The sequence below is a fragment of the Diplotaxodon limnothrissa genome, linkage group LG12 (genome assembly GCF_057381915.1).
Source record: "Diplotaxodon limnothrissa isolate DT_005_m linkage group LG12, D_limnothrissa_male_GT1.1, whole genome shotgun sequence".
In the NCBI taxonomy this organism is placed as follows: Eukaryota; Metazoa; Chordata; class Actinopteri; order Cichliformes; family Cichlidae; genus Diplotaxodon; species Diplotaxodon limnothrissa.
In genome coordinates this window covers 31,909,482-31,927,817 of record NC_140607.1, presented here as the reverse complement: position 1 = coordinate 31,927,817, position 18,336 = coordinate 31,909,482, and the positions used below count along the sequence as shown (strand labels likewise).

The following is an 18,336-nucleotide window of genomic DNA, read 5'->3' as shown; positions in this document are numbered from 1 at the left end:
AATGGATAGGTTTGCCTAGTGTGGTCTTAGTGTTTTGATCTAATGCCCTTGTTTTATTCAAGTAAATCTAATCTGGGTCTCATTTCCATTTCATCATTTTTGGGACATAATGCAGCCCAGTGGGTATTCTCTCTCAAAGCCACTAATACTCACTCTCTCGCCATCAGGACCAGGAAAGCCAAAAAGCCCAGGGATGCCAATGTGACCCTGGAGAGATAAATAAAAGATGGAGTAAAGGAACAGATAAGGCGAAGATAGATGGAAAAGCAAAAGGTGGATAAGGGGACATAATGAGACTGAGCAAAGATGCTGGGCATTGTGTAGGACTGTCAATAACACTAACACGTGTCTAAAAATCTTTATAAAGCCTTCAGCTGTGATGGGTCCATCTGCAACAGTGCTCTGCAAGGTTTATGTTACAGTTGAGTGGTCTCGAAGAGCCAAACCTTGAAGCAAGTGTATATGCCCATGGACTGCATGGTGCTGGCTTCCACGATGTAGTCCAAGGGCACATACCCTCACATCAGGGATCTCTGGAGATCTTCGTGCCAAACCTGCTCAGTGGAAAAGTAGAAATAACAATGACATGAAATGAGAAGCTTACATCTGGATGCATTATGCAGCACAGCTATAAAGTTTTATGATCTCTGGCTAGCATTACTAAAAACTGTATTGACTCTAACATACTTTAACTATATGAAGAAAACCATCTGTTACCATTATCGTCGCGTTAACGGGGAAAGATGAGCGGTGTTTATGACACTGGGTGTTTTATACAACCACACTGGTTAGGTAATTAAATTAGCATGATTTTCACAGCTCATTTAAGGAAAGCGAAGGTCCAACAGAGAAGAAACATGCTGCTCTCCCCTGTGGCCATCAGTAGCTGCTACATGAGGGAGCATGACAAAAACAGGAAACATTAAGAAATGGCAAAAGACTTGCAAAGTACCATAGAGAGTCTTACAAAAACACACATCCCAACACCACCACCAAGAAGAACTGCAACATCTACTTACCCTCACCCCTTTTATCCCCATTTTTCCTGCAGGCCCAGGAAAGCCCTAATTGTAATAGATAAAAAAAAACATATTTCAGTAGTTACAAACAGCTGCATTCATCTGAGATGCCATACAAGTAAATTTATATATTTAAATCGGCTGACTAGTCTACTTAACAATTAGCATCCACCTTTTGGATATTAAATTTTGTATCCTCTTTAAAATTCTGTTTAGCATAAACCCTGACATTTGCAACATTAATGCTTCAGCAGCATTCACATCTGTTTCCCAGAAAAACTGTCGTTTAATGCACCGGCACAAAACATGACTCTGCAACTATAAAGATCAACTTTCTGCTCAGGAGAGCTCCCAACAGCAAATTGTAAAGTCTTGACATAAACATATAGCCCTCCTGATTCCCAGCCTACAGATGGTAGGGGGTGCTAAAACCTAATCCACCACACATCTCTAAGTTCATATAGGGGATCAGGGAGTTTTGGCATAGTCAGTGCAGTAAAGCACAGAGGCAAACACAGAGACCTGTGCCTGAACACTAAGTTATCTTAAACATTCAAGGGTTGTAAATGAGGGAATAGCCAACCAGTTGTTTTTGGAGTTTAAAGCTGAGATAAAATAGATTTCTAATGTGGAGAAACTCTAATACTTCCCAGCTTTGACTTCTTCAGTTAGACTACTCCTAGAAGTGAAGCAAGGGATAATGCTCAGAGTTTTAAAGGACAGAAGAAGCTTTTATTGTGTGCGTGTGTGTGTATGTGTGTACCTGGGGACATGTGGCATTAGTCACACTTTTATTACCTTTTCTTTCTTCAGGGTATCGCTTACGATAGAAACCCTTTTGACATTTTATTTTCTCACAAGACCAGGGGCATCCATCGCTGAAATTCCACCACAGGTAATTTTTCTTTTCAATCAGCAGCTACACACTTTTCATTCTGAGTTATCAAATTAGGTTTTTTTGTTGAGGCGCCGGTTTCGGAGATTTTTTATAGTTTTGCTACCATCCAGGATTATTACATGTAATTATTTCCTTGCTTAAGAAAACATAAGAATTCAATGCTCCGCTGTAGTTCTCAGTATGTTCATCATTCTGACAGCAAGTAAAAATTACAAGATGGAATCTGATTTGTTCAAAAGTCCCAAATCAGCCCTAATTTTTCAAAAAGTTGAAGTCACAATAGAAAAAATGTGCCGGCCTCCATTTATTGTTTTATTTCCACACGTGTGTGTGTGTGTGTGTGTGTGTGTGTGTGTGTGTGTGTGTGTGTGTGTGTGTGTGTGTGTGTGTGTGTGTGTGTGTATCCCTGCTCAACCAGTGCCACAACTCTAGATTTACTGCACCTGCCTGCCAGGATAGCCTTTTGCCCCAGGGCTTCCATCATCTCCCCGCTCACCCTGTGGAGACAGAGACAGTAGAGAAATACGTGCTAGAAGAATGCGAGAGACTAAAAAGCAGGAAAAGGAAGGAAAAGAGGATGAGGAAAGGAAATATTCCTAGAATAAGGGCCTCTTTTGTGCACAAATGATTTCTGCTGCAGCCTCGCTGATTGCCGTCCTAGAAACTTAGGAAACAGAGTAATTAAAACTGTAAGCAGACATATTTATGCCGTAATAAACAACAGTCAGTTGGTCCTATAGAGGAATTCAAAACCTCCAAGCTTTTCAATAGAGTCCTATTGTTTAGTCGAGTTGCCTAAGGAAAGAGGCGCCACTACAGACATTGCCACTCTAACCACTCAATTAATCCAACAGTAAGTGCTTTTATAATGTGGTCAAGCTTGCATGCTGTTAAGACTACTGTGAGCTCAGCTCTGCATTGGTATGTTTATCCTTATCGACACACTGTATAATGCATGCGTCATCCCTTCATTGTGGTGAGACCAAATGAAATGCATCAATCAGAGAGTAACATTTAATTCTGTAAATATGGGAAAAGAAAATTACTAAATTACTTAATGAAGGAATGCAAATTACAGGCCCTTCATACACTATATTCATTTAAAACTGAGGTTTCTGCATTTTCAGATTCCTGGGAAAACTGGATTAACATGTTAAGACAGGCTAGAAGGATAATGTCATTAAAAACCATAATCAGAGAAACAGCAGTCATTGTTGCAGCCCCCCTTAATATTACACACACTCTAGAATATACTGCAGTCCAGTAAAATGCCACCACTAACCAGAACATCAGAGCTAAAGCTATAATTAACTCCTCGATGGCAGAAACTGCAAAAAGTGCATTACAGAGATTCAAAAGGTGCCCTTTAAAGCTTAACCGTTAATTGGTTTGCATTAGACTGTGCAGGTGCAAAAGCAGACACCATTGGTAAGTAAGAAATATTGCACAACAGAGGGTTAAGATAAAATAATAAGTGTTGAGCTAAGGAAGAGCAAGACATTTTTCCAGAATTACTAAGCTTTATCAAATGGCATATTTAATTACAATTTATTTACAAATATTGCACCAGCACACACACACACACACACAGCACATGTACACAGCCATAGAAGTGATGTTACACACATTCTTAACTCCAGAGGGCAATACATAAAAAAATATTTCGTTCTTACAATCCTCACTCTTCCCATTGTCCACACTTAGTTAACCTCCAGGTGGAAGTAATAAGTCAATAAGCAGTTTCTAGCTAATAAAAATATGCATGTAAACACATTCACGTGTTGCATTTATGAAAACATATCATTTATAAGTGTTTTAAGAAAAATATATAGTTAACTATTTCACTATCAGCTTAACGTTTGACACAGTTTACATTATCTGAAAAAAGTGCTCGAAAAAAAATGAACTTTAAACCTTTTTCTCCTTTATTGTGACACGATGCAATCTTCTAAGAGATATTTCACAGGTTTTAGATTCATGAAGATGGGAAAGGACTAGGGAGGGGAATGATCTAGAGTCTTCAAACTATTTAGCCTACTTGCACCTCTGCCAAAAAACTCCCACTATTTTCCCACCAAGATTCCCAAATGACTAATATCTAACATCTCTAGTCACCATGTGTAAAGACATAATCACTGCTATTTTTTTTTTTAATGAACCCAGGTGTGCCTCTTTTACTAGTATTTTTCCTCTGTCACTCTCCCTTTCTCCTGTTTTGTTACTATAAATGGAAAGAAATGCTTAAGCGTTATGGGAACTGTCTCTGTAGACTCTTGGCTCTTTTACTTGGTAAGTAAACATACTGTGACAAACAGCTAACACACGCTGCAGCCATCAGACAGAAACATTTTTTATATTATACATGACAAAAAATATATTATAGAAATGCTATGATAAATGTCACAAGTATAAAAGTAAACGGACTAGGCTCTGAAAAATATTTATATATCAGTTTAACTAAAATCAATATTTGAAAAAATGGACTTTGAATTTAAACCAGTACTAAGTTAATAGGTTAAGCCTCTGTGTCTCCCTTTAACAGGCTCTATGGACCTCTATAAAAAAATAAGTACAGTACATTCCTACTAGAAAATTATATATTTTAATAAAAGCATATTTTTTATAAAAGTGATATAAATGATCACAAAAATGCAATGTCAAATCTAAATCAAGACGTCTAGAACAAAGACTTTTAGGCAGATGAAACCAAAGTGGAGATGTGTCAATGCAGAGCGTCATATATGGTGAAAATCAAACACAGTAAAAGCACAAATGCCTCACCCCAGCTGTCAAACATAGTGGAGGAGGAGTAATGGTTTGGTTCTGTTTTACAGCCACAGGACCTGGGCGCTTTGCAGTGTTTAAGTCAACTATGAACTCCTCTGTATACCAAAACATTCATGAGTCAAAACTGAGACAGCTATCTGACAGCCAAGCTTGGCCAAAATTCCTCCACAAGAAAATAAGTGACTGATTAAGTGATATAGAAGATCATTGCTTCAAAATATTGCAGCTAAAGGTGCTTCTACAGGCTACTGGGTCATGGTTTGTATTTAGTTTTTCACAAAATCTTTCTTTTTTCACATCACAATAACAGACACAATCTCCTTTATTTGGATATTGACGCTATGATCAAACGAGGCGCCTGTTTCATTCTGAAGGATCAAACGGGCTCCTCCATGTAAACACTGTGTGACGGCTAAGAAAACTGAACCTTTTCTCAGTACATGACATTAAACTGTTACCATGCTCCTGTAAAAAATACTCACAGGTTCACCCGGGAGACCAGCAGGACCAGGATATCCTTTTTGTCCCTGTTGACAAAAAAACACAAAAAAAGCAACAAGTTAAAAATTAATACTAATAATTAATACTAAGTAAAATGATTGTGCCATATAATATTCCAGTCACAATTCCACAAGGAAGTTCAGTGTTAAGTGCCTCGGAGCAAAAAGACGGTTTATCTTGGAAGGGAAAAAAGTTAAATGGTCACTCGTCAAATTCAATTAATTTTTTCTTTTCTTTTTATCACCTTGCGTTCAAGAGTGCCTCAGTTAAGATTGCAGGGGTTTAAATTATGCTAGTAGTTTCCAGCTGCCTTAGAGAAAATTTGACTTTGTTTTCCTATAAAAAAGTTCAATAAAATGACTTCATAAAAACCTGGAAGGCTTAGCTTAAAAGGCTCCACAGCACAAGCAAACGTAATAAATGTGAAACTAATAAACCACTTACTGCCTGGTGAACCCTGAATAAGGCATTTCTTTACCATTTCTACACAAGAACAATGACATTTTATTTATTGTTGTGGCACAGCTACTTGGCTTTGGGTTAGTCTAATCATTGCCATCGCCGCACCCTGACAAAACAATTCAGTATCATCTTGCATTAATTAAGCCAATAAACCAATTAGGCAGTAATGCGTAAAACCCAAAAGGGTAATTAATGGTCACCTTCATGCCCTGTGATCTCAAATGAGCTTGCCAGCTGGCTACAAAATGTATTAATCTTTTCACAGTCAAGATCTGCGGCAATAAATAAAGACATGAAGTCATCTCTGGGGGGAGAAAAAGTTGATTATCATTAGCCACAAGCTGTTTTGGCCTGACAGCAGCAGCACAAATAAACCACAGTCAGACAGAGGCTGAAAAAATTAGTAACTGTGTGTACAGTAAATAAAGTCGACATCAAGAGATCAATGCAAAGCACTCCCGAACCAAACACCAGAGTGTAAAAAGGGACATCAAAATTCTCCTTACACAAACATCCTCTGAGGTATATGGTAGTATCGATGTAAAGGGTCAACTTTAAAGGTTTCTTTACTTAGTTCATGCTGGCTCGGTGAAGGAAAATGCCACTCGATAAAAAAATAATGCAGCTGGGCACATTTTAAAGTTGTAATTTGACTTTTTTGAGCTGACATTCTGTTTTCTGCTGTCTTCTGTGTTTTTGGAGAAAGAGTCTTCATTAGAATTTAAAGTAAAGTGTGTGTTTTTTTTTAATTATTTGTTTGGTTGGCTGTTTTTTTTCCCCGTAATGATTGGCTGTCCAAAGATAGTAAGTATTAATGGACAGCATGAGTCTGGGTTGAAAGTCTGAGAAAGATTGACACTGACAGCCACAGAGCCGATAAGTAAAATCTGGCTGGCAGGTTGACATCTTGAACTGATAAAAAAAGAAAAAAAGAAAAGCCTTGTGCAACATCTTAGAAATGTGAGCTATCCCACAAACCAATTAAACAAAACTAAAGTTTATTATGTCATCGTGGCGTAAGAACTCATCCTTTAAACAAGCAGACAAAGTAATGCATTCATTGAAGTTTGGTTCATGAACATTCATGAGCTGACTTTTACCAACACTCTGTGATTGTGTCGTCTTAGTTCAAAAGGTCCTCACAAAGAAATAAGCACGCTTTCAAGGACAACTGTCTTTCTGAGATTCATATTTTCTGCACAGATCAAAGCCAGATGTCAGCCGATCGGCCACAGTAATTCTCTCAGACACTGTTATATTCACGTTTTGTGAAACTCCTGATTATTTGTCTATTTATCTGCAGACAAGCCACACAGTGCTGAGAGATGGAAATAATTGATAGGATTTTCGAGGGTAGATGAGTCTCCTGCTGGAGCCAAAGCAATGCAGCCACAAAAGAACAAAAGAATGTGTCTGGGCTTTCCAGCACAGCCAATACAGCCGAGTACAGTAAAAATAGGGAAAAGAAATCTGTGCATGCGTGTCGTATGTGGGCTAAACAAAAATTGGACCACTTTCACGGCTCTGTAAATCCATTGTGTGACACAAAATGGCAGAATCCATTGTGCGAGAAAAAAAGATGGCAAGGTATCATTATCTTCATTAGTTCTTCTTGTTCATGAAGAGCAAACAGTTTTAATTAGTGTAACTCACACCAGATCAACCCTACAGCCAACAGGCGAAGCGAAGCAGCAGCACCGTCTCCGCTGCGTGAAGAATAAGTAACAGATTGTACTTGGCAGACAAAAAATACCTTGTTCTTTCCATAGATTTTTAATTTTATTATAACAAAAACCTAATCCCACCTGGCAAGCCTTGGGCTTCTTTCTTGGACAAATCAGCAAATAAAGGTAAGAGAATATTTTTATACGGAGCTGCAGAGCAGGAAGTAAAAAATGTGGAGGAGTGCACACCTAATAAAAAGTTTGAGTGTTGTTGCAGTGTGCCATCATCAGAGCTGGCTGTGTAAATGGAACACAGGTTCAGAACCGGTAGTACTCTTTGCAGAGTTTTGGTTTGACACACACATGCATGAGTCTCTTCTTATTTTACAGCGCAAACCACTGATTGACTCCCAGGCAACCTTCCCATTACATCTTTACACATTTCCCACAGCGAGAAAGGCTGTTTCTGGCAGAAAGCCAAGGGACTGAGAAGAAAACTCAGCGAAAACCGTCCATGAAGCGGTGACAGGTCATAGCTTTGCAGGCTGGTTAGACAGACAAAGGAACAACCCTCGAGGTTCATCAGAGGCAGGTGATGGAATTTCAGCGTAATTGTAATACAAAAGTGCACTATAGGGAGTTTTGCCTTACTTAGTACAATCAAAAAAAAAGTCTAAGTCAAGAACAGCTGCAAGCAATGAGGTGTCTCGTGGCTTTCAGAGGAGCCAAGCTGATTGCTTTGTTTTTATTAGCTGGATACAAACTGCATTTTAATACTTTTTAGGGCTGTCAGCAGTTTCTTGCACAGACACGGGCCTTTTAAGTTTAACGTGAACTTGTGTTACCGGAATCTCACCTGACCTTATAACCAGAACAAGAACAGAGGATCTGTTACAGCTATTTAACCTCCGCAAGGATGCTGCTTTCAGCCTACCAAAGATCCACAATTACCATAACTCAGCTGAAAGAATATCAGCTTTTCCCATGACTCCATGTTCCATGACTCAGAAGACGAGGAGAGGCCTTCCTTTTTTTTTCCAGTTGGAGCCTTCCCCACTACTAAACTGAATTGAGGGAAACTGAGCACACCAGATGGTTTTTCACAGTCAGCCCTGTCTGATTGCATAACAAACTGCTGGCGCTCCCGCCAAAGCATTATTGCACTCATATTATTGGGTCCCAAGTGAGAACACGGCTGTGTGTATGTGCATGCGTCTCAATGAGAACAAAAGTTGCTTATAAGGGGTTTCTCAGATTGTGTAACAGCCATTTTTAATTAGCATTCTTCAGGCATCCGATTCCTGACCTTTCTCTGACCTTTTACTGTACCGATGTAGCTTTTACTTCTTTCTATCTTCACCAGAGTATAAATTTGAGAGCTGCCCACAAGAGGAGCAGTGTGATCATATACTGTCAAGTGCAATTTAAAAGAAGCTTTGTCTGTGGATTTTCTTCCATAAGCTTTTATGACTTTGTTTACTGCTGCAGCAGCCCATCGGGTAACTCATCTCTAACGCTCTCTGCCAAGTTTCCTTTCTTCTGTCTCATTTTATCCAGACTGAAAGCTGTGTGTAACCTGTAAACACTTCAAACTATTTCAACACCATATTAATTCAATTCTTTATTTAGATTCACTGCTGCTAAGTAGGCAGTGCAGGTCGCCTCATTGAAAAATTCCATATGAATATAATACATCTGGATTTCAGTCTGTGGGTCCTACAGTGTTTCTGAGATTTATTCTTACTGAATCTGGAGGAAGCTTTGGAAATTAGAGGGAAGAAGTGTCTGTGAGGTCTGCTGGTTACTGGAATGAGCCATAGCTGCAGAAGGCAAGTAAACATTTTTCTAACATTAGCTGCTGTTGTTAGGAATGAAGAATTAGGTGAAACCCTGGCAAGGACAACCTCCAAACCTAATCAAGATTTCTCATTGACACATTTCCAAAGATTTCAGGCTCTTTAATCATTAAAGAGCGAGGCTAGTGACATTCTACGTTTTTCTTAATATTAAGAAACTCAATGAAAAGACTTAGCTAGAAGTCGCGTAGACAGGCTTCATTCCTACAGTGCTGCAGTTATGTAAAACTATTATTGTAAAACAAATTCTATGCAAAAGTACGATCAGATTTACCATTTTATTTGTACACTGTGCATAGTAAGAAATCCAGACAAGTGCCAGACCACTTGAGATGTGCAATTACTGTGAGGGGCTTGGGAAAAGGCCAAAGATAAAATGAACAAGGCCACTGAGAAAACACTCTGCTAACCGTCACTCTCTGTCAGGATAACCCAGCGCAGTGGTATCCAAAGAACGTTAAATAATGCTGATTGCGAACAAGACCAGATCACAGCGCTAACCCACATTCATAAGTTGTCCTACTTTTTTAGAAGTACTGCTCTCCAGAGTGAATGACATAACAACCGAGGAAACCATGTAAAACTTTTCACCCGGCAATCTTTATTTTCCCCTCAGATGCCTTCATTATATTTTAGGCCTGCGACACAGATGATGTAACAGGCCTGGTATTCAAATATTTCATTTTCCAAACCAGTGGGGAGCTAGAACACAGGTGTGCTCCTTGACTTCTGCATTATGTTAGGCTGTTTTCCAAACAAGAACTCAAACATTCATGTTTGGCTGAAAGCCCCACACAGACCGACAGATTCCACCTTCAAAGGCAAGAGAGCTAAAGAGCGTTCATTTGATTTACGGATCCTCGTTATACAGGACTGAGTCAGTCCTTCATTCTTGATGTGTCTGATTTATGTGTGAAAACACTGTCAGAAAGGAGAAAGAATGGACAGAAACCAAGAATTTGAACTTTCATGGAAGAGAATCAGCAAACTGTGATGGCAATTAATTACTTCCTGGCAGATTTACAAACAAATACATACACAGTTTCAGTTTGTGAGCCAAAGCAGCCGTTTTACCTTTCGTCCGTCTTGGCCAGGCAGCCCAGGGGGGCCCGTGACACCAGGTTCTCCCTAAAATGGCAAATGAGGACACATTCAGTTTATCGACATATTTACATGCCTATGTCTGCGGATAATCCAACAGATTTAAGGAAGGAAATGTGATAATGTGTATACTTTTTGTCCTTTTGGGGATTGACCAGGGGACAGTCCAGGATCTCCTTTTTGTCCCTAGAAAATAAAAAAGAGAAAGCATTAATTTTTCATGACGAGTACAACATGTTCTAGTCTGCCAGAGCTTTTTATTGCACAAATTTCAACACTGATCCTCACAAGGTGCAGAGAACTTTGAATTTTATTTTTTGGTTTATATAATCAAAGAGTAACAAGTTCATTAAATTATTGGTGGTTGTATTTACGCAACTGTGCAGTCCATTTATGCCCTCCTGTGACTCAGTTTACATCAAGCTAGGGAGAAGCAATGGGGAGTGACTGTGTACATTCTTCTCCCTTTTCGGGCAGTGGGAATCCTGTCAGTGCGGCCTGGGTCAGCATTCAGTGTTCAATTTTAATAGTGAAAGAACTGCCATGTAATTTGTGCAACCATGTCCAAGTGGAAGCACAGTATAGCATTTCCTGTGTTAGTGGTTATCATAGTGGTAATCAGGTGATGTGATAAAGCACCCAAACGGTACAGCTATAATCAACGAGGTGATTGAAAATGCTGTAACACATTACATTTGACTCCAAGTGTGGAAAGTGTGGAAATAAATCATCCTCTTTTATGACGCACATTGCAGCTTGCAACCAAAGCCTGTTTTCAAAGAAAGTAAACTTCTTATAGCAAATAGCAACAACACATTAGCATATGAGCATAGATGGAAAGTCATGCATAGTTTTAAAAGAACACTTTTCATTTTTGTACTGGATAATTCCCCCCTTCACAGCATATCGGCCCATTTAAACTTGCATGTTTGTGTCAGTTACCACTTGGCACTGAATAACCTCTTGCAGTTTCTCCAGACTGATTTCTTTATAGTGCAGGGAGCAACACGCATATACAAACACTGTCTTTTCACTCTCCTTGAACTAGATTATCTGAAGGGTTTAAGGGTTGGAAAAAGATGTGGAATTAGTTAATAACTTCTGCAAGCTCAAGACCTTAATAAGCACTTTTACCTTCTGCTGATTTATCCATTTTCTATTCCTTCCTTTTCATTTTTTAAGCCTAATGGTCAGGTACTTACAGTAGCGAGTAAGTGAAAATATTTTTGATTCAATTTATCATAATTACATCTAAATATACAAACAAACAAAAAAACAGCATAGCGTGCTTTCATTTGACTGGCTCGGTTTTTCTAAGTGCAGCGAACGGGGCCAAATCAGACAGTCTGCAGTTTGACGGTTAAGTGCAAATGAGTCAAAATGAACCAGCTCAGGTTTTCTGTTCCAGATAACGCATATTTACTAAATAAGACCTAACAAAAATATAATAGGACTTTTTTTTCTCACAGTTATAGCAGGCCAAACCAAGATATGAGTTTTGGAAAACGCTGTAATTGGATGCATTCAAATGGATTAGGTACGGACGTGAAGTATGGGCAATTTCCGTTTTATTCCAACAAAGTTAAACAAGGACATCCTTTTATGATAGCAGCCTGACAATTGAAATCAGCTGAAGAGCAGGCTGGTGTCAAGTACATGCAAATGATTGAGACAGAGAAACTTAAAACTGCTGTTCTCTTTTGAAGGGAAACAAATGGCTTTTCAAAGTGGTAGAAGGAGCCAAAAGGATCTGACCTCCGACATGCAAACTAAGTAAAATCCCAAACAAGCATTGGATGACTAGGAAAAAAAAGAAAGAAATGTCCTCAGTTAGAATATGGAGAATGAAGGAAATGTTTTATGCCACATAAAAAGTTTTGCCATTCATTTCATTTCAGTTATATTATACTATCCTGCCTGACTGCAAGTACTTGTATCCCTGAGGGGTTCTCGTTACAGTTTTGCCGAAGGATAATTATACTTTATTCAGCGCTAGCAAGGCCAACTGATGGTCACACCAAATACTCAAAAACACTCAAGTTTCTCATCCGACTAATATAGCACGGTACACTTCAATAGTTGTAAATATCATTTTTTTGTAAAACCTTCTATTTCATTCCAGTATTGTTTATTAGCTATTAACAATGTAATTGTTGGTGCCAAAAGTGTAGCTTGTATAAAAATGAAACAACAGTGCCAATGTTCAATGTGGTGGATGGAATCATGACACCCAGAGCAGAGGAATTAAATAAAAAAGTCTTACTCTTTTAATGTTGTTTTATTAGATAGACTAACATGAATAATCTTCTAGCATAAGTCATGACAGTCACTACTATTTAAAATGTAGATGTACCTTCATTCCAGGCAGTCCAGGACGACCCGGATTTCCATGGGGGCCAGGAGGACCCTAAAAATCAGAGATTCGTGTGATGAAAGATGACACAGAGGAAATGTAGTCATTAAAGAAGCAGCAAAAGAAAGAAGTCCTACATGTGTGCTATTCACAGATGTGCAGTTCACAATTTCAATGTGTTGTGAGACATGAGGTCCTCTCTGCTTGAGTATGGGTGCCCTGTGCCTGCTTGTCCAGATATGATTGTGATTTTCCTCACCTTTACACTTTTCCGCTGTTTTCTGCAGTCCCACATCATATTGCGTGGTAACTTTGTGCCACAAACTGTAGGAGTATTAAGACCTATCTCTGCCAAATATTTTATCAAATGCGCCATCTCCTACAAAGCAGGGGATGGTAAAGGAAAAAAGAACGAGGATACAAGTTTTATTTTTCAAGTTGAACTTATTAAAAATTCAAGCAGTCTGCAAAAAGAGAATGTTTGGAAAATTAAAGCCACGACTTCCTGAGGCTTTCAAGTGAAGAGTCTTCAGTTCATCTGCACCACACCTTGTGCGGTGGGGATGAAATGCTGAGCATTGGAAAATCTTCTCCAGCAAAGTTGAAAGCAATGAAACATGTTGAAAAGGCCCTGAACGGGAAGCTACTGTAACTTCAACCAGTTCTTTGAGTTGCAAAGAGTTTCCATTAGTTGTGAAGAGACACATTCCCCCCCAAGCTGGAGGTGAAAGTGAGGGATTGAATTACTCTGAGTAAAATAGACAGGGGCCAAAAGGTGTAAGTGTACGGTTGGGTGATCCAGCCAGTTTCTGTCTCTGTTATTTATCGTGCTGTATTATCACACTGTGGAGAGTCCACAGCCTGGACAGTTCCCCTCAAACTGGCCAGACCTCTCCCCAAGCAGACGCTTGCTGCTGGACATATGGAGACACTTAACAGAAGCTCATCTACAGATTTCCTCCTCCTCTTCTAGTCAGACCATTCTGCCTTTCAGCTCAATATGAAAACGTATGGAAGTCATTAGCTTCAGATAGGAAGCAAGGACGAAAGAGAAACTGAGAAAAAGAGAGGTCAGGATAGTGTATTACAAATTACATTCTCACAGTACATAAGGTAAGGAGGCCTAATAATGATGACAAGCTGTTTGGGTGATATCCCAGCAGGGAAAAGAATAATAAGTAGAATGCATACATTTGTCAAAGTGCCTTCACATTATTAATTATTAAAATGAGCCCTGACAAGTGGTCATTTAGAGACCACCAGCACATAACCGCAAGATAATGAATACTAATAAGATATAGAAGCACACAAACACACCTGAGGTCTGCAGATGAAGGGTACCTATGTGCCAGCACTGTGACCAGGTTTATGATGTGGGGCAAGGTTTTTACAGGAGTGGCGCGTGGAGTGCTGCAGTTTTATAGGCCATTAACCCAGAACAGACCTGCTAACGCCTTCTCTGGAGCACAGGGACGGAATTACTAGCTTTTATATGATGCTTATGCAATATAATGTACATTAAAAGATCTTAGCTTATTAATTTTATTGAGTTATGAGCTCGGGTCCTAACTGAGCACTAATTGTTTCCCCAAGATCAGTGGCACGGTCATCAGTACAGCTGGTGTTGTGCAATGACTAATCTGGCCCCAACAACTTAATTTGCAATCATCAAACAGGGTTCTTGTTTCACATTGAAAACAATGGTGACCGACTGAGCCTGTCTGTGTGGAGTTGGCATTTTCTTGACATGTCTGTGGTTAGGACTGAATTCTCTTGATGTGACACTGGCATATGGTCAGTGTTTCTGTTGATGTTCAGGATCATTTCATTGGTGATCAACAAACAGGTGCAACACAGAGCACCTGTACAAAAAAGCCCAAAGCCGACTGTACTTCCTCAGGAGGCTGAGGTCTTTTAACATCTGCAGGAAGCTCCTGAGGATGTTTTACCAGTCGGTGGTTGCTGGAGTACTTTTCTATGCTGTGGTGTGCTGGGGGAGCAGCACAGCAAAGAGGGACTCATCCAGGCTGGAGAAACTGATCAGGAAGGCTAGCTCTGTGGTCGGCATGAAGCTGGACACTCTGGTGACAGTGGCAGAGAAAAGGACATTAAAGAAACTGATGGACATTATGAACAATGCCAGGCATCCTCTGCACACGGCCATAAACAATCAGAAGAGTCTGTTCAGTGACAGGTTGCTTCTCCCCAAGACAAGAACTAACAGACTTAAAAACTCCTTTGTCCCACACGCCATCAGACTGTTTAACTCCTCTCTGGAGGGGAGAGGGAGGGGAAACAGGAGGACAAAGGAGGGGGGAACAACTAAGCTGTAGTGCCTCTTCACCTCACTGTACAATACCTTGTGCAATACTTTTTGTAAATAGTCAACAGTGCAATAGACTCAATACTTGAAATGTGCAATTCACTTGTATTTTTATTTTTTATTCCTATTTATTCTATTTATCCCCTTTGTATATTTTATTTATATTTGTCTCTGTATTTATATATGTGTGTGTGTGTGTGTATATATATATATATATATATATATATATATATATATATACATACATATGCATATATATATATATATATATATATATATATATATATATATATATATATATATATATATATATATATATATATATACATACATATGCATATATATATATATATATATATATATATAACAATTCTGTAACTGTAACTTCGGTCGTTGCTGTGCTTTTTGGAAGTCGAATTTCCCAGAGGAACCCACCTGAGGGATTAATAAAGTTCTATCTTATCTTATCTTAACTGTTCAGAATGTCAGTGTCTCTTAACTTGAATGTGTGAAAAATAGCAAATGTAATCTAGCTCTTAGTCATGGCTACATACGGAGCATGTACCCTGCATAATCATAGTCGATTTTGTTGTGATTTGGCGCTATATAAATAAAATTGAATTGAATTGAATTAATCAGTTCCATTGCTGACCCTGCAATTTGTGTCAGAATGTATCAAGCATTCTTCAGGCAATTGTGCAAATATTCTCAGTTTCACAATAACCCAGCATTGCATACTGATTATACGCTGGCAGGTCAGTTTGTTTGCACAAAGCCCTCTTTGATCTTCTCTCAAGCCTCACATTCAGTGCCAGGTGATCTTCGGCACCCTGCCAGGTTTACGGCTGTGTCAAGGAACATGGATGTTTTCACGTGTCAAGAGGTGCTTTAAGGTGGTAGCAGCGGTGAGACTGTCTGCTCGGTCAGACATGGCACCTCGATGTCAGAGAGGTAAAGCCTTAATAGTGCAGGGATATTCCAAACGTTGTAAAGTTTATGATGGGAAAAAGAACTACACTTTCCCGGAAATGCTACACTGTTCACATATTTTCTGCAATAGCAGAGCAGCTTCTTTAATATTGTGTCTCCCTGGAACATTTGGTTTATATCTGACCAGAAAGAAGGTGAAATTTGATCTGCAAAAGATTGGATTGCTCTTTTAACTTGAGAAAATACTTTTACACATTCTCTATTTCCCCATGCCTTTTAATTTCCCATAGGTGACCAGCATCTTATACAGCCAACTGAATCTGCAGTTGCTTACATCCTGCCTTTTCCAAATATCTCTTGCATGAAAGATATAACTCTTGAATTAGTGATGAAAATGTTTCAGACAGAAAATTCTTGAAAAATGGACTAACTGTGGCAACTGTATGATAATTCTGTAAATTTAGCCGTACACAGTGTAGAGACTCATTCGTTTAAATTGGATTCTGCTCTGGTGAGTTTGAATTCAACCAAAACAAAGTCACTAGGCTTCCCAGTCACACTTGGCCTTGTTTCCACACTGAGTCATTCGTTTTTCTACTAAACATTGTTGTTTTAAGTTTAAACTTTTTTGACAAATGGGCACAAAATGGGGCCAAAAAAAGCAACTACGTTTTGAATTACATGGAAATGAACACCAAATAAAAAATACAGCAAACGTCAGTTTTAATCCAAATGTTTATAACGGATTTACTAGATCAGAGTCCACTTGTTAGCTTTCTGCAGGTCATGCGTGTAGCCGTTTGGTATTCCCTCTCTAATCGTGTAAACCAGGACGGTTCATGGAAACGTTGAAAAACCTGAACTGCACCCTCGCAATCTGAGTCAGCGTGGCCTATAGTTGGGTCTCGAGAGCTTGATGATGAATGAGCTCTATAGAGGGTATGGAGTACAACTGGAGAGAGCTACTGAGCTCCAGACAGGGTCTTAAATGCCTTTAATAAGATGGGGACAAAGCCCTCTTTCTTCCTTGTTTAAAGAGATTGGGTTCCACAACCCACCCCTGAGGCCCAACTGCAGGGTGCAGTCTCATAGGCTCCAGTAGGTAGCTGATATGCAAAGTCTTTAGATGCACAAGTGCTCTGCAGGTACACTTTAGTGGCAGGTCAACAAAAAGACCAGTATCACACCACTGAAAATGTTTCCTCTTTCATTCTATCCATGGGTGGTGAAGAAGTAGTTCACAGGTCAGAAACTACACAAACACCCATCAATGACAATGTCTTTGAGAGAAATTATAACAATAAACCTTCCCTTAGGACAAATTATGCCCCGGTGTTCTTTCACTTCTTAAATTTCTTCTGAAAACATGAGCTTAAAATAACATCTCCACCTTCTCTATTTGATTCCATCAGTTCTCGAGCTACACTGAGTCTAGAAATTAAAGACATGGCACCAGAAGACTTATACTCATTGGAATACAATAGAACTATTCACTGACATTAACTTAGGACCCATGCCTAATTTAAGTACTGTTAATGTGCTGCAACCTTCATTTTTCTCAGCGTCTATTAAATATCTACATAATGTGATCCATTATATTTTAACCCACATATGTGTAGGTTGTGTTTGCTTGCTCTAAAGCTTTGCAAACGGACCTTGAAAACATAAGGTCAGCTAGATCAAACCCAGAGCCAAAGTGAACTAACAAGTGACTGAAAAATCTTCTGTGATCCACTGAGCGCTTGATCAAAACACTCAAAAGGTCATGCACATCGGTGAACAGCTAGTGGTGTTATCACCCTATCATTAGAGCATTATAGAGATTTGAGCGTGAAAGGAACTGTAGAAGAGCCCAGAAGGGGAAGAAAGAAGAATTGTGGGTATTTGTGGTTAAACTTGTCACTGGTTGGATTGACTGGGAAATGCTCACCCGTGGGCCCCTCTTGCCCGGCTTTCCTGGCAACCCTGGAAGTCCTGGAAGACCCTAAAAGCAAAATATAGAAGTTGTCAGTGTCCGAGTGAAATACAGAGGAGGAAATAGAAGCTGCTGCCTTTTTTGTGTTATTTTAAGAGAGTCTTGAATACTCTTGAATAATAAAAGACAGCAAGTTTGGAGTTTTCAAAGTAAAGAAAAACCTTTAAAAGCCACTCAAGCTCAAGAGTCAATTAGTAAAAACATGTTGAGTTTTTTTGTCCCTTGGTGAAGTTAGCTATAAGTTGCAAAGCACTCGGGCACTGAGACGCTGGCAGGCATGAGGATATCTTGTTAGAAACTAATGTCGCACTCTCCCTCAGCAGCCAATGTTATTTCAGCCCAAAACCACTAAAGTGCATACACTGTAACTCTGAGTCATTGCACTGGTTGGGAGGTCGGCGCTGGTTCCAGTCACAGCCGATCACATTAATTATAAGCATCAGCTAGCTTTGAAACAATTTCATACA

The 18,336-nt window shown here is 39.3% G+C and overlaps 1 protein-coding gene across 1 annotated transcript in view; it reads right to left on the bottom strand.

Moving 5' to 3' along the window:
* Positions 1 to 18,336, bottom strand: part of col27a1b (collagen, type XXVII, alpha 1b) — a 72,865-nt gene that overhangs the window by 42,336 nt on the left and 12,193 nt on the right. The window contains exons 4-11 of the mRNA XM_085368563.1: positions 17,825 to 17,878; positions 12,642 to 12,695; positions 10,421 to 10,474; positions 10,262 to 10,315; positions 5,187 to 5,231; positions 2,361 to 2,414; positions 1,020 to 1,064; positions 154 to 207 (exon numbers count right to left, since the gene is read on the bottom strand). Coding sequence (XP_085224689.1) covers positions 154 to 207; positions 1,020 to 1,064; positions 2,361 to 2,414; positions 5,187 to 5,231; positions 10,262 to 10,315; positions 10,421 to 10,474; positions 12,642 to 12,695; positions 17,825 to 17,878 — 414 coding nt within the window. The remainder of the gene's footprint in view (positions 1 to 153; positions 208 to 1,019; positions 1,065 to 2,360; positions 2,415 to 5,186; positions 5,232 to 10,261; positions 10,316 to 10,420; positions 10,475 to 12,641; positions 12,696 to 17,824; positions 17,879 to 18,336) is intronic.